This window comes from Diadema antillarum, unplaced genomic scaffold (genome assembly GCF_040938485.1).
Source record: "Diadema antillarum isolate AM-2024a unplaced genomic scaffold, OU_Dant_1.0 scf00000110, whole genome shotgun sequence".
NCBI classification, from domain to species: domain Eukaryota; kingdom Metazoa; phylum Echinodermata; class Echinoidea; order Diadematoida; family Diadematidae; genus Diadema; species Diadema antillarum.
Window position 1 is genome coordinate 636,954 of NW_027270999.1, and position 25,993 is coordinate 662,946.

Sequence of the window (25,993 nt, forward strand, 5' to 3'; positions counted from 1 at the left end):
GTTGCTGACAATGTATTCATAACCCATGTGAAATCCCCTGTTACCTGAAGCATCTGATCGGTCATATTGGGATGCTTATCTGTTGTACAGTAGTATTTTGGATACAAGTACTTATCTTTTAGTGATCGCCAATTCTGTAATCTCATTGGTCAACCAACCACTGATTATATCCCGTATTCCGTGATATGATGTCATGATATTACACAACTATCTAGCTGCGCGTGTACACAAGACACTTATAGGAAAGTGCGCGCTAATCCTGTACAAAACAAATGGACAGCGCGCGGTCCTCAAGCGTATTACGCACATAACCTGAGACCACTAGACACTTGATAAACGACAACAGCAACTTCAAAGACAGCGCGTCTCAGGTGATGGGCGTCTTTGCCTGAGCTAGCTAGATGCGCTGTCTTTGCCTTTATATCTGGCCGGCTACTGCAGTATCCTATGGCGTGTGTATTTGTATATGCGCGCATCATACAGTAAGACGTAGGCCTAAGTCAACATGGTCATGGCTGACAGCCGGCGATTTCAACATCATTCACGAGGGGAAATCAGCGAGAAGAAGGTTAGCACTTACACTTAAAAAGATAAAATCGTTACCCCTGCTTGTTCTTACTAATAGGCCTCATGGAATATGGCACCAGACCGTAGATATTTGCCCGTATTTCGTGAACAAGCAGGGGGTAACTAATAGTATCGCTTGGAGATACGTGTCGACTGTGCGATTTATGACTGTTCTGGCCAACCATAGATGCGAGTGAGCGAACGTGTACCGTGCATGCTGTGCATGATTATGTTGCCTACTACGTTTAGTAGTGTCGCCGCTGCACGACTTACGACTACGTGTAAAACTGGCATGGCTGGCGTAGACTCCAGTAATTTACAGTAAGTGTGAAAATCTTATCAATACCACACATTGAAATTATCACCAGTGAAGGATATTAGGAAGTACTAGTATGGTTATATTTTTAAGTGCAGCGTACTGTTTTTCTGTTCCTGTGATGAGCAGAAACCGCACTTTTTGGATGCACTGGAACCCACAAGTATTTTTTTCAGTGTAGTCCCACATATTCGCATTTATGCACTCATGCAGTACATAATGTGGCTGACATCACAAGACCAAGTTTACTTGCTGTAATTTACCGCAATACATGTATATACCGGTACACTTATACGTGTATGTAAAGTTACATTTGTAGACTAGTCTACGTCTAGGCCTACCGGGTACTACAAATTTTGTATTAGGGTGGTAAAGGCATAGGGTCTATCTAAGCCGAAGCCTAGGAACAGTTTATTATCTAGACTCTTACTAGACCTATAAATTTAATATGTCTAAAATATTAAATTAAATGTTATAAATTTTTGAAGGCACATATGAAGTTTCAAGCCATCAAGGTCCAAGGTGTAGATCTAATACGTTTCGTTTACCGGTACCACTACCACAGTCATGACATGACAGTAAGTTTACCAGGAACAGATGGACACATCCCTGAGGCTGAGGCTCTTCAGTTGGTGGGGCTGAGTTAAATTTATCACTTAAATATCAGAGCAAACAGGAAACATGTCATTACAACAATCATGTGCAGGTAATATCGTTACTGTTTGTGGGGTAATCGTGTGATAATCCTGATGTCTCTTGTGCTGGTGTCAAATGTAGAGTGCTTTCACAATTGTAAATCACCTTCTACTGCACTGTAGAGTGTAGTGATTCTATGTGAAAAGATGTTCACTTCAACATCATCTTTCTGTCATTTTGTCTTTCTGTCATCGTTCTACCCTACTGAATACTGTTCATAGTCACAATTGCTACTGCATATATAAAGTAGGAGAGTCTATTCTGTTATCAGACATTTTATTTTTCGTTGCTCTGAATTCTGTCCTCAGGAATCAGAGGATAAAATTCTGAGCAAAAATAACACTATTATTAACAAAGCCCTGAAAATTATGAATGTCACAAAATTGTGAATCAATCCCTCTACAAAGAGTTATCTCTTTAATAGCGAGGTGTAAAATCACATTATATCAAATTCCGGACAAGATTTTTGTACTGGAATAATCGACATCTTTCACATCGTGTTCATGCATCACAATCACTATTCATACTCGTGATTCACCATACAATGAGTGTACACATTCATACTTGTATTCACCTGCATTCACCTGTCTTGTCAGGCCTCTGGAAAGACAATTGTCTCGTAATGCCCTCCCACTTCAGTTAATTTCCACTGTAGAGTCAATGTCAAACTTGAAAACCGTTTAGTTCTTTATTACAGTATGGACTGCTGCTGTTTGAGAAAACTACTCTGCAGAGTATGTGAATCTGTTGTTACATACCGTACTTCTTTTGCGGGACCGAGTAGACAACAAAGAGAAAAAACAGTAAATGAGGCTCATACATTTCGTATTGTATGGTGAAAAGTAAAGCATGAACATTTCAAAAATTTATGTGGTGAAATCATGTAATCTACTATACATGTATCTCCTTGTTAATCAAAGATAAAATGTGAATTTCCTAGTATTTCTAAATTTGGGTACAGCTGTAATTGCATTTTGGAGATTTCGGCCCATACAATGCTTAGTATTAAAGAGAGTCTGCAAAGTCCCACGGAGACGCGTATTGAATGTCATTATTACATCTGGAATTAACATATGTTTGGAACATGTACATCAGCTCGGACATGTATTGCATGGCATGATCCTCATCTTGAAAGCACATTGGTCACTACTTGCAACTTTAATACCCCCACCACACATAGTGTGAAGGGGGTATATAGGAATCGCCGTGATGTTGGTCGGGCGGGCGGTCGGTCGGTCGGTCGGTCGGTCGGTCGGTCTGTTGCAAAATCTTGCGTCTCGAACTCCTCCTACAGTTTTGAAGCAATTTGAATGAAACTTAGAGTAAATGATGATATTGAGGTATAGATGTGCAAGACATGTTTTTTGTGTTTGTCAGACAATGCGTTGCCATGGTAACCATAATTTTACTAAAACCTTGTGGATTGAATAACTTTCATATTATTTGTGACCCTGCACCTCAAAACAAACAAAAAGTCGCCAGACATGAATTTTTAGTTCAGACCATATTCTGAAAGAGTAGACTTTAAGCTTTAAAATGATGTATAACTCAAATCAAATAGACTCTCCTAACCTATCTAAATATTGGAAAGAAAGCACAAACTCAGGAAAAGTGTGAACTGAGAAAACAGGCTCTGAAGTACAGTGTCTATTCAAGCGCTTAATCTTTACCAAACCGTGCTGGCTGTGCCATGAATGAGACAAAAAACAGGAAGTAAACCACCGGAGTAACAACAATGAAGGGATTATCAGATTAAACTGAAATTAAGCATGCCTCATTAACACATTCTGTCCATAATCAATGCAAACTTTCAAAGCAGTAGCGCTATCCTTTCAAAAGTTATCAGAGTTGAAAGTGAAGAGTGTGGACAAGGTTTTTCAGAAATGAAAAAGGGATTTCAAAGACATACCTAATCACACTATTCTACAAAAAATGTTCGAGATAAATTGCTAAAAAAACACACTTTCCTGCCCGTTTTATGATACCAAATTTTAGCATAATGTCAAAGAAGACCCGCTCTTTCAGAAGATATGAAAAATTCAAGTTCGGCTAGGTTGACCCATTTCACTTATTTTCAGTCCTCATGCAAAATCAGTGTGTGCGACTTTATGTTCGTTTTGAGGTGCACGGTCACATTTAAGCAATCAATTTCAAAATTGGTATCTATGATGATCTATAGGTGCAGTTATGCAAGACACTCTTTGTGTACTTGACAAAGCGTTGCCATGGTAACCGCATGTTTTCTTCGAAATCTCGTGGAGTGAACAACTTCCACAATTGAAATCAACTTGCAGCAATTGAAATCAAGTTTGGTAGGCATTATGGCCTTGAGGCATAGATGTGGAACACATAATTTTTGTGTTTGTCGGATAAAGCTTTGCCATGGTAACCATAATTTTACCAAAGCCATGTGGATTGAATAACTTCCACATCGTTCAAGCAATTAAGGTCAAATTTAGTATGTATGATGATCAGGAGGTGTAGTTATGCAAGACACCAATGTGTAAATGTAAGAAAAATGTGTTGCCATGGTAACCACTCATTTTTGTATCAAATTGAACCATTTAATCTATGAAGGTGAAATTTGGTGTGTGTGATGGTCTTTAAGTGTAGTGATGCTGGGGGAAAGCATGTTTCCATTTGCTGTAAGTTTTATACTTGGTGTCAACTCTGTAATTGTACAGTAAACTAAAATTATTCTGTTTCCAATTCGACAAATGTAAACTTGGTATTAACGTCATTGCCCTCATGACATCACATACATGTACTATAAAGCAACACTAGGGGCGGGGGTATTAATCACCTTCAGTGATAATTCTAGTTTCCACTGAATTTGAGTGCATCAAAGAAAAAAAAATATCTCTGAGCTGTGAGCCAGTTTCTCCCAGATCTCTGGTCTTTTCTTGGATGTGATAAAGTGAATTTAGAAGTCTTGCCACAAGTCTTGTCGATGCTAAGTCCACTGTATTTCTGCATCCAAATGCTTGGCAATACACCATTGTCATAAGTAACGCTGTGAAGCTGTGTGTGCAGTGCAGTATAACATCATAACTTTGCCTGTGTCCACGCGATAGGCCAACGAATGGTGACCCCCTTGTTGTTGGGAAAGCCCTCATTGTATCATTGTAGAGTTGATTTGGGGATACAGCTAGCGGGACTCCGAAATATCCATTTGCTTTGAGCCATTGTCCCAAGTTAAATCTCTTAATACATATTAGTATACAAATACTCAATGTTTATGAGCGCGATGGTTCCAAAAATATCATGAGCCTACAAGTTTAACCATTCTATTCAATGACGCAAAGCGGAGTTGAATTGGACGGTTATACTTCCACTGAATGTAATATTCAAACTGTCACACAAATGATAAAATTAGGCGTAGATCTGCATCTGGCTTTAGGTCTTGCTGGCAGCGGAAATGGGTGTGTGTGTATGCATCAATGCTTAACGATACACAAATTCAGTTTGCCCTTGGATCTGTTGCACTTCTGGCCCACTTGATTTACCTGTTTGAAGGGATGTCTATTGCACTGCCATTAAGAGTGAGTGTGAAATAACTGATTCTTCAGAATGTCATGTGACCCACATTCATCCAATCAGATGGCAAGGGATCTATGTGTTATATACAATGGCTTTTATTTTTTCTGTGATTAATTCTTCTTCTATGCATAATTTCTTTATTTGATTTTGGTCAGATGCCAACATTGTCTTGGTCAGGCAAAATTTTTTTTTCTAATGGTTCAGTCATGTATGTGTAACATGAATCACACATATGTCATGATTACACGTTCACAAATTGATATTTATGTATGTGTCTGTCATGTACGTGTAAACCTTTGTAAGTTTGGTTTTTTTTTCTGCAATCACTCATCATTGGGGATTATCTTGATTATTTGCAGTAGTCCTTTTTTTCTGATTTTGCCGTACTGTCGAACATTTGTTTATAAAAATGCTCATGTTGATAGAGCAATAAAGTATTTCTTCTGTCCTCAAAATTATGTTTAATGCTAAATAGAAATTATACCTAAGATGTGACCACCAAAAAAAAGTATCTCTCACTACTTTGCGTTCAAGGATAGACAAGGTTTCATGATGCAATGGTGTTATAAAGCTACATTGTATGTAGTTCACTGGCTCATTGTCTCTGATGTACAGTCAGCCCGTGCACTGCAGATGAAAAACTGAATGTATTGTTGGTCTGCATCTGTTCTTATCTTTCACTTCTTTACTCACAAGATTCATAACTAATTGGACAGTAATATTTTGACAGGTATTCCCTTGACCTCCTGTCTTCCAGCCATAATACTCATAATTCTTTCTCTCAGAGATTAAGGACAGGTGCCACTCTCATGATTTCCCTGCAAGATGTACCACATGGATGAAAGCACAGAGGAGGACTGGGAGTTAGAACACTACGGACTGGAGGGAAGCCATCCCTCAGAGTCAGACGATACTGACAGTGAGACCATCCTGTACAGACACATCCACTATGGGCAGAGTGACACAGGAAATTTTCACACCAATGATGCTGTGGAACTTCCATGTTCATCCAGACATTTCAAGACATGTAGAGAATCACAAGATGAGAATTGTAAGAACAAAGCACACATATCTTCCTCCAAAAGGAATGTTGATGAAGGAAAGCAGAATGATATATGCATGACTTCTTATGATGACTGTGACAGTGATAGTGAAATAGAGAATAGCAAATACAAAGTAGGAAGCAATGGTAAACAGGCTATACATAGCAATTTATTTGGCACATCATCCAGTGATTCAAACACCCAATGCCACCAGAAGCATAGCAGTACTAAGAGTGATACTAATGAATCTGATGTGATATTTGTGGCAGAGAACTGTAGTAGAAAAGAGGGCAAAGTGTGTGGTCATAATGCAGAAGCTTGTAGAAAAAAACATTCACCAATTGTGGGAAATCCCAAGCGCAAGGCTACAAAGGTTGACAGAGAAGGTTACAAGGCCATGTCTGTTGTAGTAGTAGTAGAAGGGAGACAAAAGCGTAAAAGCTCCATGAATGTTAAAAAAGTACATCCAGCAGAGGTCATCGAGGTACATGACTCCTCTGACTCCACCACGAAAGACAGCCCTTCACCCAGCAGCAAGCAGACTCAAAGTTCTGATCCAAGGCGGACAAAAGAGGTGGCGCTGGATTTCTTCATTGACAGCAAAGGTATGCATCTTGATGAGATGAGGAAAGACAAGAATGATGCACAACTAGCTTGGAGGCAAGAGAAGAAGAAAACGCAGGAAATGTTGAAAGAAGCCTCGGAGCTGGGCTTTGTTCACTGGAGCAGTGATGAGGAGGACTGCATGGTGATTGAATCATGCAGTGAGGAGGAAGGAATCAGTGTCCACATTGAGGGTAGAGGCACATCGGTCCACGAAAAGGTAAGCTACTAAAATGTGTGCAAAGCTCTCTGATGAACCTCGCACCTTTCTTGGTTATAATTCCTGCTACATTCCAATAATTGAATATGCATTTACTAAAAATATACCTCGCATAGTACTTATTGTTATTCTGTAAGTAAATGCTAACATTTACATAATCGGGCATTTTGGTGTGTTTCTGTTGAACATCGCTGTTAACTAAACATAGATTTTGTCTGCAAATTGTATTTGCTTCCCATGAAGTAATATTGATGGGAAATTGAAAGGAAACACGATGTGCTAAATATCACAAAACATGATGAGCATACTCAAATGAATTCAAGCATTGATCTACAGTGTGTGAATGCCCATGTGTCACTGTGTTTAAGTAATGGATTATTGCTGTTTCATGAGCCAGTGTTCCGTTATGACAGCAGAATCATTTGCGACTACTCCACCCACTGGCCAGTGCTGCGTTCCTGCAAACAAAACATGGTTACAGTCACTGATCTCAAGTCCATGGAGATCAGTGGTTACCTGAGTAATGTCAGGGTACAACGTTGCAGTAATAACCCTAGCTGGCTAGGGTAGAACTTTGCAAAAGTTATCACAACAATGCCCTGAGCAACATTGTCCAAGGACCATTTTAACAAGCAGGGTAAAAAAAAGTTACTTGGATGCTACCTTAAGTAGTAACAAGGCCCTGTTAAAACAGGGCTTTAGGCTTGACCAAAATATTTTGTATGTGATTGCATGGGGAAAATTTAGACTTTTTGATTGGTAGCTTCAAGTCAGGTGATTTTTGGCCCATGTGGTTTGGAGTTATGCAGATTGTATCATGTGATATCATTCATGTTAAAGAGCAGTAGTAATCAGTATGGTGATACTTTATTTCATATTTACAGCAGCATGAAAAGAATGATATTTTTCTGCCTCATATTAATTTTCCTTCTGTCATTTTCCATCCATTTTTATGGGTATCTATTGTCTACTTTCACCTTTTTCTGAAGGGTACCAGGGCAAAAGGTCAGTCCAAGGAGAAGTTTGGACGCTACTACGTCCAGTCAGAGCAGAATTATGTCAAATGCCACAACTGCATGGAGGTTGGTCATGTCAAAGCTAACTGTCCCAAGCCACCCTATGTGCCTGCCTGCATCTTTTGTGGTGTCAGGGGTGAGTACTTGGTAATACATTATTATTGCTACTGTATGGCTGTGCATATATGTCGGTCAAGAATTCTTCAGAAGGTGAAGAGTTGAACTTAGTCTCCTAGCTGCCAAGAAAAACAGGTGATGATGATAGTAAGCAAATAATCAACGTTGGTGAAGGTAATGGGACAAACTATCACTTCCGAGGCGATCTGGATGTAGCTCTCTTTCAGAAGCGCAGCTGAGGAAAGAAAGCGTACGCATTCAGATCATGATTATGATTTTATGTTCATTTACATAGGTATGAAATGGATTTTTGCAGGATTGTTTCAACATACTCTAGAAAATACTTCTACCAAATTAGGTATTTCTGCTGAATGCACATATATTTTAAAATATTTTTAATATATATTTTGCATAAACTATGCAAATTAAGGCTAATTTGCATAGATACAGATTGTCTCTTTAGATGAAAATTTTCTGATTGCCCTAGGAAACATCTGTGCCAGGTAGGACATTTGTACTAAAAAATGCAGCATTTACCCCCTTAGCAAGTCTACTATGTGTGGATTGAGTGAATGAAGTAATATTTGTAGAAAACATTTGATAGTAAAAGTTTGAAGAAAAGCCAACAATCCATCCAAAGTTACAACCATGATTTTTTTTTTTACAGTTTGTGATCTCACATGCATAGAATGATGTGAAGAAAATATGAGAATTCTACTTTTTTTTTTGAAGTACACATTCCCCTGACTTGTAAGTGGCATATGTTAAGGGTAATATTTTTTCCCCTGCCTTCTGGAAGAAGCAAGTCAAGTGTCCTTTTATTATGTAAGAAAAGTGAAATATGTTGAATTTTTGTTGCTGGACCATCTGTGGGGTCATAGTTCTAAGTTTGTATAGTCATCATGAAAAAGGAATGTAACAGTAATATTGTGTGTCCAGATGAACTCGCATCTAATAATATAAAATGTTTCTTGAGTTGAAAAGCATTAGTTTTCTTCATTTAAGAAGGCATTCATACTAAATTTTTGCTTTAATTATGTATATATTTTTATGCCTCCGCCACGAAGTGGTGCCGGAGGCATTATGTTTTCGGGTTGTCCGTCCGTCCGTCCGTCCGTCCGTCCGTACGTCTGTAAGTACGTCCGTCCGCATTGGTTTACGCGATAACTTGAGTAACATTGACTGGAATTTAACCAAACTTGGTCCAAGTATAAAGTATGATGGGGCAATTACTTGATTAGATGTTGGGTGAAATTGGCCAAAGGGCAAAGGTCAAAGGTCAAGGTCAAATCATTAAATTGTATCTGTTTACGCGATAACTCAAGACAGGATTCAGCAAATTTCACCAAACTTTGTCTGAGGATGATGTATGATGGGGCAATTACTTGATTAGTTTTTGAGTGAAATTGGACAGAGGTCAAAGGTCAAAGATCAAGGTCAAATCCTAAAATTTATCTGTTTACGCGATAACTCAAAACTGGATGAAGCAGCTTTCACCAAACTTGGTCCAAGGATGATGTATGATGGGGCAATTAGTTGAGTAGACCTTAGTGACATTGGCAAGAGGTCAAAGGTCAAATACTAAAAACGTTGCTATTTCCCCCATATCCATGCAATGCCGGAAGGTATTTTCTTGAAACCTAGTGTAGACATGTACTACTGCATAAAGATTCTCCAGAGAGAGTTTCATGTCATAAGGTCAAAGGTCAAAATGTCAAAGGTTAGGTGAATATGTCACAATTTCACTTTTCTCGCAAATGGTTCAATGTATCTTCATGGAACTTGGTACATACGCATGTACTGACTGGCAGGGATTTTCTAGGGAATGTAGGGGTCATGGGTCAATAGTCAGGGGGTTAAAGGTCAAGGTCAACTCCTCAAAATGTTACTATTTCCCTCATATTCTATTATATGCAATGCTTGCATTATTATTTTTAAAACTAAAACTTGATATATACATGTATTCCCTAATGGAGATTCTCTGGGAAATTTCCAGCCAGAAGGTCAAAGGTCAAAGGTTAAGGGTCAAAGGCCAGGTTTAAATGCAAAAAATATTTTATACTGTAATTACACTCTTTCTTCATACCTTGAAAATTACTCAATGCATAAACTTATAAAAGGGTTGGTCAGAAGTCAAGTAAAAATTCTGAATTCCCCAAATACAGGTGCCATGCACTCTTAGACAATTATAGCAAAACTAGTTCAAGGAAAGTGAGCATTCAAGATATTTCTGACAAACCTGTCATTTCAATATTTTGTCAGTTTTGTGAAACTGTCATAACACATTGTGAAGACATTGTACCATACACCTGTTGGGAAAACCATGCATTATGGCGGAGGCATCAGTCGCCATAGGGACATTTCTAGTTAGTAAATGCAAGCCATGACATGATCATTCAGTACTCTCCGCTTAATCGGGTATCGCTTAAACGGGTACTCCGTTTAATTGGGTAGTAATGTCAAAATCACTTCCAATGCACATTATAATTACCTGATAATCGGGTTGCCTCTCCGCATAAATGGGTAAATAATTTTCTTCTAAACTAATTTTTACCCACATTTTATCGCAGGCATATCACTTTAAGCAATCATGAATGTCAAATTGTCCATGGCTAATCACATGCTCTGCTTAATTTGCAAAGAAGACCGATCATTTGGAGAGCGATTAAACATAAAACACATGTACATGTACTGACTTGCCACACATAAACGAACATGGATGTATCTTTCACTCACAATTGCATAGACGGACAGGAGTTGAACACACTTGTGCTCCTCCTTTGCTCCGCAGCAACACTCACCATACGAGAAGTTTGCAACGAAAATCAGGCCATGCACCAGCATCATAATTTTACCTGTACTTTTCTCCAGTTACTTCTCGAAAAGTAACCTGACGTTCTACATGACTAATGCTCGCAAAGAGACATGTTCGTTTCGGAAAACGAATGCGTGTTAGCGCTGAGTCTATAGTCAAACTACAAAGTTTTCTGAAAACATATTTGTCCATAAAAAATAGTGTAAATTATTTCCCGTGACTGAGCAAGTGTAAGGTACGTATAATGTGCCGTGCAAGCGCGCATGTTAAGCATACAGTGTAGGTGTTTGGTACAGCATACAATGCACGTACATGCACATTGTGTGTGTCAAATGTGAATGAGATGTGTACTTCTGTTAATCGGGTACTCCGCTTAAACGGGTAAGAAACGCTCTGCCCGAGCCCACCCGATTATGCGTAGAGTACTGTATTAGAATTTCTTTTCAGTGTGTATGTTGCCATTTTTTATCTCGCATGTTCATAATGTACAGGCCACACTGACCGTGAATGCCCCAAAGCGCTGTGCTTCAACTGTTCCCTTCCGGGTCATCAGGCCAGGACTTGCCCAGTGAAGAGAAACTTACGCTATGCTTCTTGCACCAGATGCCAGATGACTGGTCACTTGAGAAAGGTCAGACTTGACTCACAAATTATCGTTTTACTTTCCTCATCTGTTGTGTAACAAACATTTGAAGACAGTGTTAAAGTTTGATCAAGGAAGAACACTCTCCCGACTCTGGTTGTTATATAAAGAGATGCTCATATTCTATTACGTTGCTAAATCTACTAGTACTCGTTAACTGAGCTGCAGAACATTTTGTTTTGCTTCCTAATACTAAAGTGATTTGATTGACATTCTTAGGACGGTCTTAGGAGAAGTTGTATTCCTCTATGAAAGGGAGATTTAGGGGAGGATCAATGTAATTATGATTGCAACAGGTGAGAATCAATGGAATTGTGATGATAGTAAGTTTAAGGGTGGTACTTCTCCAAAAATCTCGGGAACATAATGTTGATTTGTGCATGCTGCCTGCCAAGAACCTGGCCTCCCGCAGCAGATAACTAAAAGATTAAGTCAAATCAAGTCCAAGTATTTGAGATACAGTTTCAATTTCTGGTTACTTATTTTGTCATAAATTGAAAAAAATAGGGTATTGACACAAACAGTGTAACACAGATAAAATCTTCACAAGTATTTTTGTTGCTGAAGTCAAAGAACTCAGATATTGTTTTCTAGCCATTTGAGTCTTGTTTCTTCAAAGTTTATTTTAACATATCCAACAAACAGAATATGTCAAAAACAAAAAACTGAGTTGGAAATAATCCTGAGGTGAGTAATGGTGCTCAGCATTTTCATTTTGTACGAGGAAAAAATAGGATGCCTATTTTAGGTACATTTTTCAATATCATTGCATTTGATTTATTGGTTTATTTCAGAGCTACAGCTGCACTGTCTTCCGCATTGGGCATAGCAAGGAGGAAAGCTCACACCTGATATCAGCATTTCAATAGATTCAATCATTATCAAAATCTCTGGACTAAGTCTGGGATATGTGAAATCATTTTGAAAATGCAACAGTGTATGGACATGTAGTTAGCAGTATCAGTTTAGATAGCTATATTGTTTTTATAATCTCTCTATTTCTCTTTTCTTTAAAATGCAGATGTGTCAGGACCTTTGGAGACAGTATCATCTTACGGTAAAAAAAAATAGAAGAGAATAAAAAAGCATAAAAAAGCATCTGATATCGCAGACCAAACTATATTGTATACTTATTTATACAAAAAGGATTTAGCAAGGAAAGTGAATGTGATACATTTAATGGATTAAAGATTCTTCCTTCTTGACAGATATTTCATTTCAAGTTCATATCAGAGATAAAGATCAAAGTTGTGGATCACAAAGTAGTAACCCGCACTCATGTCTCTATAAAATTGTCATACACTGCACGTATGAAATTCTTTGAAATTCTGTAACTGCAACTCAACGTGCATAAGAAAAACAAGTAATTGTCATATGTTTGATTGCATTGTGTGAAGGCAATATGTAACAAGCGGGAGCATCACAAGATCATGAAATATGAAAAGCGTGTAGGTGCAAAAAAGCAAAAACTTGACCCATTTTGAAATATTTGCTTGTGCGTTATCTATACGTGTTCCAAGTTGTTGAGGTGAATATACTATATTAGTTTAAATACTGTACATCATTTGAAAAGGATTGTTATGATAATAATGATAATAATAATAATGATGATAATGATAATAGTAATGATAATAATCATAATAATAATAATAATAATAATAATAATAATAATAATAATAGGGGGTGTTTATAGTGCCCTTTACCACTCACTACCACGCATTTACAGTATTTACCATTACATACAAAGTCTCCTGTTAATACTCCAAGCTTGTGTTGTTTCATGAAATGAGATGAAAGTATGGCATAAACATAGTTTTTGAAGCTTTATTTATTGTAAGGTGATTTTGATACTGATGATTGTTAGCTGAATATGACCCTCTTCTTTTCATCTTTTTCTCTCTCTAAATCTATCATATTCAGACTGAGCATGGGCCACTTGTGACTGCAACAAGGTCTGAAAAGAAGACAAAGAAAGATGTCTATTGCTCCAATTGCAGTGAAAAAGGACACAAGTTTTACGTTAGTATGCATGCAGTGTTCTTCATGAACATTCTTATCCATTTGTTTTGGGGGACCTTTTTTGGTCATACCTGCAATGCCTACGATTACATATTGTTGGTTTTCCCCATCTACTTTCTGTCTGTCTGTCGGTCTGTCTGTCTCTCTACCTCTCTGTCTCTCTCTGTCTCTGTCTCTGTCTCTCTCTCTCTCACTCTCCATGACCCCGTTTAAAGTGAATAAAAAGGCTAGTCTCGGCCCGGGCTGAACTCGGCCTCCCTTTCTCTGTAAGCGTGCAAAAGGCCAAATGCGTTACCAAAAACGGCCGCTCATTTGGCCAAGCTCTGGAGGTAGTCTCAGCCCTGGCTCAGCCCGGGCTTGGCCTGGCCCTTTCTCACTGAAAACGCAAACTGGGCCAAATGCAGTACCAAATTGTGACCGGCGCTCTCCCAGTAATAATACAAATGTACTTTGTTTACAAGCAGAGCACCACTATGATGAAATATTGAAAGGTTTGAATTAAAAGCCCGGGCCGAGCCCTCCACTGTAAACGGACAGAATTGCGGGGCAGAGTACTGCAATTGAGGCCGGGCTCGGCCCAGCCATGGACTGTAAACAGGGTCCAAGTCTCTCACTTACCTTTCCCACATACCATGTAGTCTTGTTGGATTGTGGCTTGAAATTGTCCTGTTATTGGCAACACATCTCATACTATTTCCTGCTGTATGCTTATCTGCTTGTAACTGAAAAGGATGATATTTGTAATTGTGTGTCAATCTGATATTGAACCAAGGTATTTCTGTCTCTAGTGGCACAGTGCTGGTCTTGTAGTGAGAATTTAGACAAAACTTGCCTTTGTTCCTATTGTCCTGTGATGTCAGCCATGTCTTTTGCCTGTGAACATTTCTCTTGACAGGACTGCCATTCAGAGAGGATGGATGATTTCGTCATGTTTACCTATGATGAGGTCTGCCAGTATGACACCAAGTTTGTGAGGAAACAGACAGCAGAGGGAAATTTTCCATATTACAATCACCACGGAGACTGGAGAGGTATGTTGGTATGCAGGTAGTCAAATGGTATGATATGTATCTCAAAATTTTTCTTGGTACACTTGTATGTATCTGCCAAGAAACTGTTGAAGATTACTATTTTACGTTCAGATGGTGATCCATAACTATGGCGCGCCAAGTGTCGCAAGATTGATTTCGTGACAAACTCGGTCATCTCATCAACAATTCATCTTAAAATCAGTCATTTCATTGTCGAAATGACTGATTTCTAACAAAATCAACCATGCAACACTTAGCGCCCCATAGAGCTTATCCTCGAGGTTAAGGATCATCGTCTGAATGCAACTATAGTGACATAGCATGTATATGCACGTACAAACTCATGCACTGCCCAGGTTAGGGATTAACCTTATTTTTTGTATTTGTGTGTGACCCACTGAGAGATGAAGTATATCTGTCTTGCAATCCTCAAAATGGTAGTCTGAGGCTCACAGTGTAAATTAATTTGTGTAATAATGTTCTTTTCTCTTAGCCATATACCAATTTCTTCACTACTCCCTTTTTGTTTATACTACAAAGAACATGATGTGTGACTGATGTAGTCCAAGACTCTAATAAAGAAAAAGGTCTTGTAGGGAGCATTTCAGTGCGTCATTTCTCAGTGTGCCAAATAGGTTGAGAATGAATACTTATTATGTGTTTTTTTACTTGTCTATCCTTTATGTTGTCTTAGTAGTAGATCCTGTGTGAATGTTGTCCCTGGTGTGATTACTGTATAAGCTGTTATTTTTGCAAGGGTTTAATTTTCGTGTATTTCGCGAATCAGTGTCGGACCGCGAATGTACACCTGAAAATGTCAACATGTGCTACAACTTGTAGGGTGATAGTGCACTTACGATAGCCTCAGTGTCAATTGCGAAAACGACATCTCGCAAAAATGTCTGTGACCTCACTCTCAATAATAGCCGTACAGTGCACTCCTGTTATAATGAAATGCTCAGGACCGGCAGTTTTCTTTCATTATAACGAAATTTCTTTATAAGCGAGTAAATGCAACATATAACGAAAACAAGGAAACCGCGCATATATCATATTCTGTTTGTTGAATACTCATCATACACTGGAAAGCTATGTGAAATGGGATGGTACCTTTTTAATTTTGTTCAAATATTACATTCAAAAGAGAGCATTAAGTTGTTTGTATTGTCACGCATGTATAGAAAATGATGGTTTAGGATTCGGTTACAGTTCGCTATTCCAAAGGTTCGTTTCTTACTAAAGTTTGTTACTTTGATGGCTCCTTATTCCAAAGTTTTGCCGTTCCTGGGATTCAGAAGGTTTTCCAAAAGCTAATAATTTAGATAGAAATATATTGTTCGTTTTCCGAAGGTTTGCTGATCAGAAAATGAAATGAGGTTCGTCATTTCGAAGGTTTGTAAATAAAAAAATGAGAAAAGTTCACTATTCCGAAGGTTCGTTGTTCTGAAGGATGTTTAATTCGAAAATGAAATAAGGTTCGTTATCCCGAAGAAAGTTTGTTGATCAAAAGAAAAATGAGAAAGGTTGGTTATTTCGAAGTTTTGGTTATCTTAAGACGATTATAAGGTTTGTAATTCCTTAGTTTTCTTAGTGGACTCACCCTTTTCACTTTTGGATTAACAAAAACTTTTTTTTTAATGTTCCGATTAATGAACATTTGGAATTCCTATCATTTTCGGACTAACGAACTGTCGAAATAAGAACCATATTTCATTGTCTTAATAACAAACTTTTGGAATAACGCCTAAATGTTCGTAATAACAAACCCTATTTCATTTTTGAACTAACGGACATTTAGGTGTACATGTATTGGAATCTGTGTGTTTTGTAATGAAAAACCATCATAAAAATAAAACAAACCTTATTTAATCTCAGATTATTGTATTACAGTAAGCAAGTCCCCCTCGGAAACTGTGCATGACACACGGAGCAAACACACAGTCAACACACAGTCATGTGAAGCGTTCGCCCACGCAGAGACGCTATAAATTTTCGAAAAGCGATCCGCATTTCGTTATAACGGAGCACATTTCTTTTGTTTTTCTTTGTCAGTGGCGCTCGGTAAAGACTTCGTTATAACGAAAATTTTGCTATAACTATGTTCATTTTAAGTGAATTTTGTACCAAAGACTTTAATGGCGATAATTTTGGGACTAGGAGTTTTACTTCATTAGAACAAAATTTCTCTATAACAGTGTTCATTGTAACAGGAGTGCACTGTATGCGAAAATGACAGCATATACAGTAAATTCTTACTGGTATTCAGCTGCATTTAGAATACCATCTGTACTGTGAATCACTTGACAGGCCATATCATGGCAGGTGGAGTCTTTCACATCCATAATGAATTTCATCTGTGTGAAGTACCCGTTGAGGACGGACTGATTAACAACTGGTTAAGACTATCCATTTTTTGTCATGCCTGTAGATGTATAGATTTGATGTACTTTGAACAGAGATATTATAATAAAATGTTTTATTATTTTTCACGCACAGATATCATACTGCGGGATAGGCAAGCTTTGCTACATCAAGGTCAAAAAAGAAAGGTTTGTAGTAAATGGTTTTCTCTGAATTTTTCTTGTAATTGAATCTTTTGTAGGCTCTTAGCAATCATCTAGTTGTGGAATTTACTGCTAGAGATTTTATGGGACTTTGGCTGTTTAAAATAGGTTTTTGCTGTTCAGCTGATATTCCTTGAGTCATCTCTAAAATTGATGGTTTGTAATCGAGAAGGTTTTCAAGTGTATCAAATTGTACAATTTTGAAAACCTCCTTGGACAAGAATATTGTGTAATAGACTCATTAGATAAAAACTCACTCATTTAAAGTTTGATTGATGTTTTACAGAAGTATTTGGTGTTAAGATGAATTTTGACATTGAAGGCTGCCTGTGCACTTGGGATCGATGATCATATTTCAAAGCTCTTCTGACCGATGGAAAGAACCTAGTAAAATGAGATTACGACCATCAAAAACTAAATCTGTCCATTTAGGGAGGGGGAGATGGACATGATTTATCTCATACAACTGATTGACAAGTTGCCCTACATTGACATAAATAAGCACTGATTATTCAGTGTATTAGCTGTAGCCTTGATAAAAATCATGGGCATACATACTCGAACTGGATTCAAACCAATGATCTCCTGATTACAGGACAGGCATCATATCCACTGAACCACCAAGCTTCCACCCAACAGCAAGTGCTGCTTGTAATCTCAATAAGCATACAACGTGTATTGCATGTTTATCCGACTAAATAAATTCTTGCTTTGAGTTGTTAGCTCAACTGAGCCGTAGGCTCAAGTGAGCTATTGCAATCACTCATTATCCAGCATCTGTCATGCATCATGCGTCGTGTGATGTGCGTCGTCCGTGAGCCGTCATGTAAATTAGTTACATTTTCACCTTCTTGAAAACCCCATCACGGATTTTCACCAAACTTAGCTAGTAGCATCTATAGGGAAATAGGATCTCAATTTTTTCCCAACCCCCACCCCCCAAAAAAAAGAGAAGAAAATGAGGAATCTTTAAAAATCTTCTTTTCTAGAACCAGAAGTGATAGAGCAAAGTTAGTAAAATAATACGAGGAGTAAGTACATGATGACTGTAGTGTCAAGTTTGTTCAGGAGTGCCCCTTGGAGCCCATGGTCAAATAGGTGCCTAAATTGCACATTTTCATTATCTCGAGAAAGCATGGTCAAATTTTCACCATACTTGGCAGGTATTATTGCTTTGGTGATAGAATACATATCTATGTATACAAATGGACACCATTCCTCGCCTGGGGGTCCCCTGGAGCACAATGCCCGAGAGATGGGTGGGGGGGGGGGGGGGAACAGACAAACACACCGAATTAAGGAATCTTTACAAATCTTCTTCTCGCAAACCTTAAGTGATAAGCCACGGTGCCTATGTGTGATTTACTGTATACGCTATAATTTTCGCATACATAAATTTTCGCGAATTGCCGCTGTCACACATTTTCGCGAGTGGTTAAATTCGCGATTGGGGGACCAGAGAAAATATGAAGTGGCAAAGAAAGTGTGAATTTTCAACTTACTAGCAAATAAGAATGATACTAGTTATACACTGCATGGAAAAGACTTGCCAAACTCTGCGAACTAGTAAGTTAGAATTCAACATTTTTGAAGTGGTTAAGTCCATCGCGCTAGATTTCTGACGAGTGGTCCCCTAGATTTCTGACGAGTGGTCCCCTTGCGATAATGGATTGGCTCTCTACAGTATTCGTAAGTAGACGTGGACGTGCGTAAACAAGCTTAGCCAGTATGGTCTGTTAGGTAAGCCGTGACATGGTATACTAGTACTGAAATGTTCGTATCATCAAGGCAAGGGATTCATTTTGGAAGGTAATATTTTCGCGTGTTGTTAATTTCGCGAATAGCTCCCGACTCGCGAAATTCGCGAAAATAAAACCCCCGCGAAATAAATAGCGTATACAGTAGATTGGTGACTGTAGCTTCAAGTTTGTTGAGGCAGATTGGGAGGATTCTTGAAAATGTGTTGTCAGATTTTTAGCAAATTTTGCAGGGATTATTGCCAGGGTGATAGAATTTGTATCTGTGCAAATGAGCAACATTGCCCACGTGGGGCTCTAAAGGGCACAGTGCCCATGGAAATGGGGGGGGGGGGGGGGATGGGGAGGCAAAGCTGCCAATTTAAGGAATCTTTACAAATCTTGTATGTAGAACCAGAAAAGATAAGCTAAGTTAGTGCTATGATTAAGTAGATATGTGACTAGTTTCTATTTTGTTTATAATAGATCAAGGGGTGCATTAGTGTTAGCAACACATCTTCTTCTTGAAAACACATGGTCAAATTTGTCACCAAACTCAGTTTCACAGGGCTGACAGTCTATATACTTGGATGCAAGGACGCCAGTACCCCTAATTTAAAAAAGATAATGATAAAAAATGAATTAATTTACCCCCCCCCCCCCAAAAAAAAAAAAAAAAAAAAATGTTAAAACTGGAAATACTCTGAGCAAATACATTAGTGAATGCACTCTCAAGGTTATTTGTGGTAAATCTAGGGGTTGGGCGGGGATTGAAAGGGGGGGCAGTTTTTACATTTTTAGTCTTTTTTTTTTTTAACTACAAAGTCAACTTTTCTAAATTTAGTGCAATTGGTAGGTATTTTTACCAGTGTGATGGAATATGCAAACAGACACCATGCCCCCATGGAAACCCTCAAAACTACCCTTTGCCCCCCAAGTTTGCAATGTTCTCAGGTAGTAGTCTGCAAGAATGTGTGATGTGTGAAAGGTGAACTTGCATTACTCAGTTGAACACGAGACCCCCTGGGTCTCTTGTTTTTATTGCATCGGATTGACAAATTGCCCTACACCAATGTAAATAAGTACTGGTTATTCAGTTTTTTAATAAAGTAGCCTTGATAAAAATCATGGACTGCATACTCTAGCTGGTTTCAAACCAATGATCTCCTGATTACTGGACAGGCGTCATATCCACAGCTTTCTCCCGACATTAGGGTTGTAATCTTTATAGCATGCAACATGTACTGCTATTTATTTAAAGTAATGGATTCATACTTTGAGATGTCTTTATTGCATCTGATTGACAAATTGCCCTACATTGATGTGAATAAGCAATGATTATTCAGTGTTTAAGTAGTAGCCATGATAAAAAAAAAAGAAAATCATGGACCAGCATACTTATTTGAAAGCTGGATTCAAAGCAACCATCTCTTGATTACTGGACAGGCATTGAATCCACAAGACTACTGAGCTCCACCTGACAGTCACTGCAACAACTCAATGCAAGAATTTATTCATTTTGATAAATACGCAGTTCCCATTTCATGCTATACAGATTTGACAGGGCTGCACACTAACCCATTTTTTCTACTTGTCTGACCTGTCTGTCGGAAGAGTAGGTACCCAGTTTTTATGCCTCCGCCACGAAGTGGTGCCGGAGGCATTATGTTTTCGGGTTGTCCGTCCGTCCGTCCGTCCGTCCTTCCGTCCGTCCGTCCGTCCGTCCTTCCGTCCGTCCGTCCTTCCGTCCGTCCGTAATGAATTTTGTGGACAGGGTAACTACCAAAACCTTTTGAGGTATCCTAATGAAACTTGGCATGTATGTGTATTAGGGGGTGAAGTTGTGCCTATCAACTTTTGGGTGCACATGCTCAAGGTCAAAGGTCAAAAGGTCAAGGTCAAATGATTAAAATTTCACTATTTCCCCCATATCTATGCAATGCCTCAAGATATTTTCTTGAAACTTAGTGTATACATGTATTACCCAATTAAGATTCTCTGGTGAAGGCTTGGGGTCATGAGGTCAAAAGGTCAAAGGTCAAAAGGTCAAGTAAAGTGTTAAAATTTTACTTTTTTCTCTGTATCTTGGAAATTGTTCAAGGTATCTTCATGAAACATAGTATATATGCATGTACTGACTGGCAGTGGTTATCTAGGGAATTCAGGGTTCATTGGGTCAGAGGTCAGGGGTCAAAGGTCAAGGCAATACTTCAAAATTTTACTATTTTCCTTATATTTATGCAATGCCAGCAGGATTATTTTGTTTAACTTGATGTATGCATGTATAACCCAATAGAAATTATCTGGGAATTTTTTTTTTGCCAAGAAGGTCAAATTAAATATTTTTCTGGTCCATTCATGAAAAAGTTCCTGGTCCAACATTGATTTTTACTGGTCTGGGACCGTCGAACCAGTGCCAGTGTGCAGCCTTGGATTAGAACTAAGTAATCGCTGCATATTTATATCAATGTAGGTCAATCAGTTGCAATGAAAACTATTTGACACAAAAATTTCATTGATTTGAATAAATATGTAGTACATGCTGCATGCTGTAAAGATAATTGAATAACAACACTTTGGTGTAATGGCATCATGCTCCAACAATTCCTTACCATTAAGGGGAATGTACCTCGAGTAGGTAGTTCAGTAAATGTATGAATGTGAGAAAATACATAAGTGATGTATACGGAAAACGGAGCAAATCTCTTCAAAAGTTGTTAATTTGAATTTTTTTGGGGGGGAAAATGTATGTGTCATTATTTTGAATAACAAGGTCACAACAGTTTATGATGTCACAGTAGTGAAATGACATCAAGAAGATATAATGAAAATTGAACATGTTGACTTGCTTTACAAGGTAGAGGCAATTATGTTATTGTCAACTCATTTCAATTACAGGTAGGTGAAATCTATGCAAGTTTTATATAATTCTCTGTACCTATTTCCTTCATATCATTTTGCTGCTGTAACATCATGAATTGATGTGGCCTTCTTTCATTATTTCTGCATTCATTGCATGCACATATATTTCAGGGATACCTTCCCCCTTCAAGGCATGTATTAATGAGATGTGTCATTTTCTATGCTCTTCCTTCTCTAGCTCGTTGCACGGGAAGTAGATGGTGTAAACGGGGTGGAGACAAACAGGGGAGAAGAAGGTTCAAGTAAGAAACGCCAGCGGGTCACCGCACCTTCTGTCCAAGCAGGGAGTCAACATCACATTACACAAGGCAAGGTTACTGAAATACAGGTGGGAGTGAATAAAATCAGTGATGACAAGAACGTCAAGAGTATTGCTGACAGAGGCTCAAGTGATGATGACCAAAATCCTGCTGCTCTTTGTCTGCCCATCATAAGAAAGAAATCGAAGAAAAAGAGCAAGAAATCTCACCAGTGTGTCGTGTCAAACAAGATTCAGAAGACCAGCCAAACTGAAAGAGAGAATCTACTGAAGAGAGGGGTTAATGATGCATTTCCAGATCCAGGAGCAGCAGACCAGAGGGAGGAGCAAGTATCCAATAAGGAGAGGCAGAAACTTCGCAAAGAGAAATGGCTGGCTAAGAAACGGCAGCAGGAGAGGCAGAGACTTCGCAAAGAGAAATGGCTGGCTAAGAGACAGCAGCAGTCATTAAAAAATGGGAGTGGTGATGGTAGGACAAAGCACGGTGATAGAAATCGTGGAAGTCACACATCTACACGAGGCTTTGTTCTTAACAGAATTTTGCTCCACAATGGTGGTCACTCAACTCAAACAAGTATCTCAAACTCTGAATTCATCAGTGAGGACTTCCCACGGAGCAGCTTCCAGTGCGATGTCATACCGTTATCTGGGAGGGGACAGAGGGAAGAAGGCATCCAGACAGGGCACCAAAAGAGTAAACTGGGTCAAAAGATTAAGAGCCACATGCTACATCTCAGGGAGAGGCTTGGAGTAGGTGGGGCTGAAGCAGAGGGGAACGGTAAGAGGAATAAGAGAAGATTCAGACGGAGAAAGAGCAGGACCAAAGGGGAGACGGTTTCAAAAGACATCAGCATCAGTGGTTTGTTTGTTGCAACGCAGTCTTCCACTCCACCTGTGGGAAACTATGACGAGGAGTTTCAGCATGGGAAGAAGAGAAGAAGGAAGCGCAGAGGAAGATGAGTCCAGATTAGGTGTGGTCCATATGGATGACATTCTATTGGTGACTAACCCACAGGCCTACCCAGAAAGCATATTACCCTTCTTTAAGGGTTGTATCCCTCTCAGGCAAACGTTCCCAGTATTCCTTCACATTTTATGTTATGATGTTGATGCCGTCATCGACACGACGCTCCAATATGTGAGGATCATCCCAGCTTCATGGGTAGACTTGATAAAGAAAGGTTTTCTGGACATTACTATTCTTTTTATTTTGCTTCATGTAATCTTCCAAACATGCCTTAAAAAAGGGACAAAAATCATTGCACTCTCATTTCAGGATGATTTATTCAATGACATTTTCAGTTACCCATGTCATTTTTTTTTTTTTTTTTGCCTGATATCAACATTTGCTATTGCAATGTACGTACCTCGTTGTATGTAGAATGAAAGTTACACACACATTTCTGAGTCTCGTGCAACAAGAGTCATCCTTACTTCCACTCCTTGCTTGTGATCCTAGTACATGTAGTTCAGCATTTTATCAGTCATTGGCTTCATGCAGTTTACTGCAAAAAGAGGGAATTTCTAAAATGAACTAAACTCTTCAAATTTATTAGTGCTATTTGGTTTTCCACTGAGGACCTAGTTACAAGCTATTTCATGGACTTGTATAACACATCAAGCATTTCACTACTTCAAGTTTGAAGTGAATGACGAGGCTTTCACACTGGACCTGCATAAAGTTACATATTGTTGAGCACCGACTCTGCTATGCCTACATAGCAATATGTGGATTGATGCAAAGGGGCATGCAAAATGGATGCAAAAATTCCAACATGTTTTTTTTTGGGTTTTTTTGCATACAGCACAGGACACAGAAAATATGCAGTTTATACACAAATTTTCACAACATTACTCTACTGTACACTATGCCTACACAGTAGTGTGCAGTGCTACGCTACTGTATGCTAATAAATGCCTACGCAACATTACGCTACCCTGTGTCAGTCTAATAAAGAATCCTTTGTGTCTGGATCCAAGGATTTACCCAAACACTTTTTCTAATTTTGCAATACCAGGTACTTAAAAGTTTGCTTCCTTCAACATTTTTGTTTTTATCTAAATAATGAGTACAAACATATTTCGGCATAGTTGCTATGCCACATTACACAGCTCTATGCAGGCCTGGTGTGAAAGCCCGTTTAGTTGTTATGTGAGGCAAGACTAAAGCATATCTGATTGTCAGGAATAAACTTTAATGGCTTGCATACAGTTTAGATTTGCTCAAAAACTTCTATTTTCAGTAGATTCACAACTCGGTATCACCCACAGGAAGCAAAATGGAACAAGTTTTTAATTCTATTATATTTCAAGGTGACTTTGTGCCACCATTACTTAGTAGTCTGCGGTTAATGTTACAGTTGTTTGCTTGATAATATGCATCATTGTCATGAGTTTTGTAACCACCTCTTCCCCCCCCCCCCCCCCCCCCATGAAGGTATGTGGAATTATTGTGCATTTTTATTTTTGTGGGGGATAATGTTAAAAGGTGAAAAGGTGTACACATATTTATTTTAGTATGAAGTACTTTTATTTTCATTTTCAGCAGTTTCTCCAGATTGGAAGATCAGATTTTCCGTCCGTCCGTCCGTCCGTCCGTCCTTCCGTCCGTCCGTAATGAATTTTGTGGACAGGGTAACTACCAAAACCTTTTGAGGTATCCTAATGAAACTTGGCATGTATGTGTATTAGGGGGTGAAGTTGTGCCTATCAACTTTTGGGTGCACATGCTTGAGGTCAAAGGTCAAAAGGTCAAGGTCAAATGCTTAAAATTTTACTATTTCCCCCATATCTATGCAATGCCTGAAGATATTTTCTTGAAACTTAGTGTATACATGTACTACCCAATTAAGATTCTCTGGTGAAAGTTAGGGGTCATGAGGTCAAAAGGTCAAAGGTCAAAAGGTCAAGCAAAATGTTAAAATTTCACTTTTTTCTCTGTATCTTGGAAATTGTTCAAGGTATCTTCATGGAACATAGTATATGCATCTACTGACTGGCAGTGGTTATCTAGGGAATTTAGGGTTCATGGGGTCAAAGGTCAGGGGTCAAAGGTCAAGGGCAATACTTCAAAATTTTACTATTTTCCTTATATTTATGCAATGCCAGCAGGATTTTTTTTTTAACTCGATGTATGCATGTGTAACCCAATAGAGATTCTCTGGGATTTTTTTTTTTTGCCAAGAACGTCAAAGGTCAAAAGGTCAAAGATCAAGTGAAAGTGCTGAACTTACTTCTTTCTCCATATCTCGGAAGTGGCTCAAGTTATCTTGAAACCTAGTACATGCTGAATTTATGTATGTTCTGCCTGACAGTGATTCTCTTATAAATCAAAGGCCAGATGAAAATGATAACAATTTACTGTTCAATACAGAAATTGCGCTTTTTCTCCATACCTTGAAAATTACTCAGTGCATAAACTTATGAAATGGTCAATGTCAAGTTAAAGTTCTTAAATCCCCAAATACATGCTCTCCTATTCATCCAATTAAACATAGGTCAAGGAAGGTAAACATTCAATACATTTGTGACAAACATGTCATTTTAATATTTTGCCAATTTTGTGAAAATGTAATTGAAAGTGCAATGTTGCTTTAAATATCATTTTTTTATAGACATGAAATTGACACATAAAGGGAAATTGCTTTTGTAGATGTTTTAAACCTACGTATTATTTGTAATCCTGATTTTTTTTAATTTATCGCTTCTGTAATATTTTCACGCTTTACTCATTGTATTTCTTGCTTTTTGATATCAAAATGTTCATCCTCTTTTGCAGGTCAGAGAAAGAGTATATGGTGTATGTCAAGAAAAATGTTTAAGAAAGTGTGAATAATTATTGGAAATATCGTTTATTAATGGCAAAGATTACTTTGCCAAGAGAAAA

At 38.4% G+C, this 25,993-nt stretch overlaps 1 protein-coding gene across 1 annotated transcript; it reads left to right on the plus strand.

Annotated features, from left to right (window-relative positions):
• Positions 1 to 825: 825 nt before the first annotated feature.
• LOC139719417 (uncharacterized) lies at positions 826 to 23,615 on the plus strand. Its single transcript, XM_071630833.1, has 9 exons — positions 826 to 888; positions 5,905 to 6,985; positions 7,975 to 8,137; positions 11,425 to 11,564; positions 12,598 to 12,633; positions 13,497 to 13,595; positions 14,491 to 14,626; positions 17,123 to 17,175; positions 22,027 to 23,615. Exons 2-9 carry the CDS (start codon positions 5,945 to 5,947, stop codon positions 23,065 to 23,067), a joined length of 2,709 nt encoding a protein of 902 aa, XP_071486934.1. The 5' UTR covers positions 826 to 888; positions 5,905 to 5,944; the 3' UTR covers positions 23,068 to 23,615.
• Positions 23,616 to 25,993: the final 2,378 nt, after the last annotated feature.

Coding starts and splice junctions, on each gene's coding strand:
- LOC139719417 (XM_071630833.1), top strand. CDS start 5,945: ATGTACCACATGGATGAAAGCACAGAGGAGGACTGGGAGTTAGAACAC. Junction 6,986..7,974: donor GCACATCGGTCCACGAAAAG/GTAAGCTACTAA, acceptor CTTTTTCTGAAG/GGTACCAGGGCAAAAGGTCA. Junction 11,565..12,597: donor TGACTGGTCACTTGAGAAAG/GTCAGACTTGAC, acceptor TTTAAAATGCAG/ATGTGTCAGGACCTTTGGAG.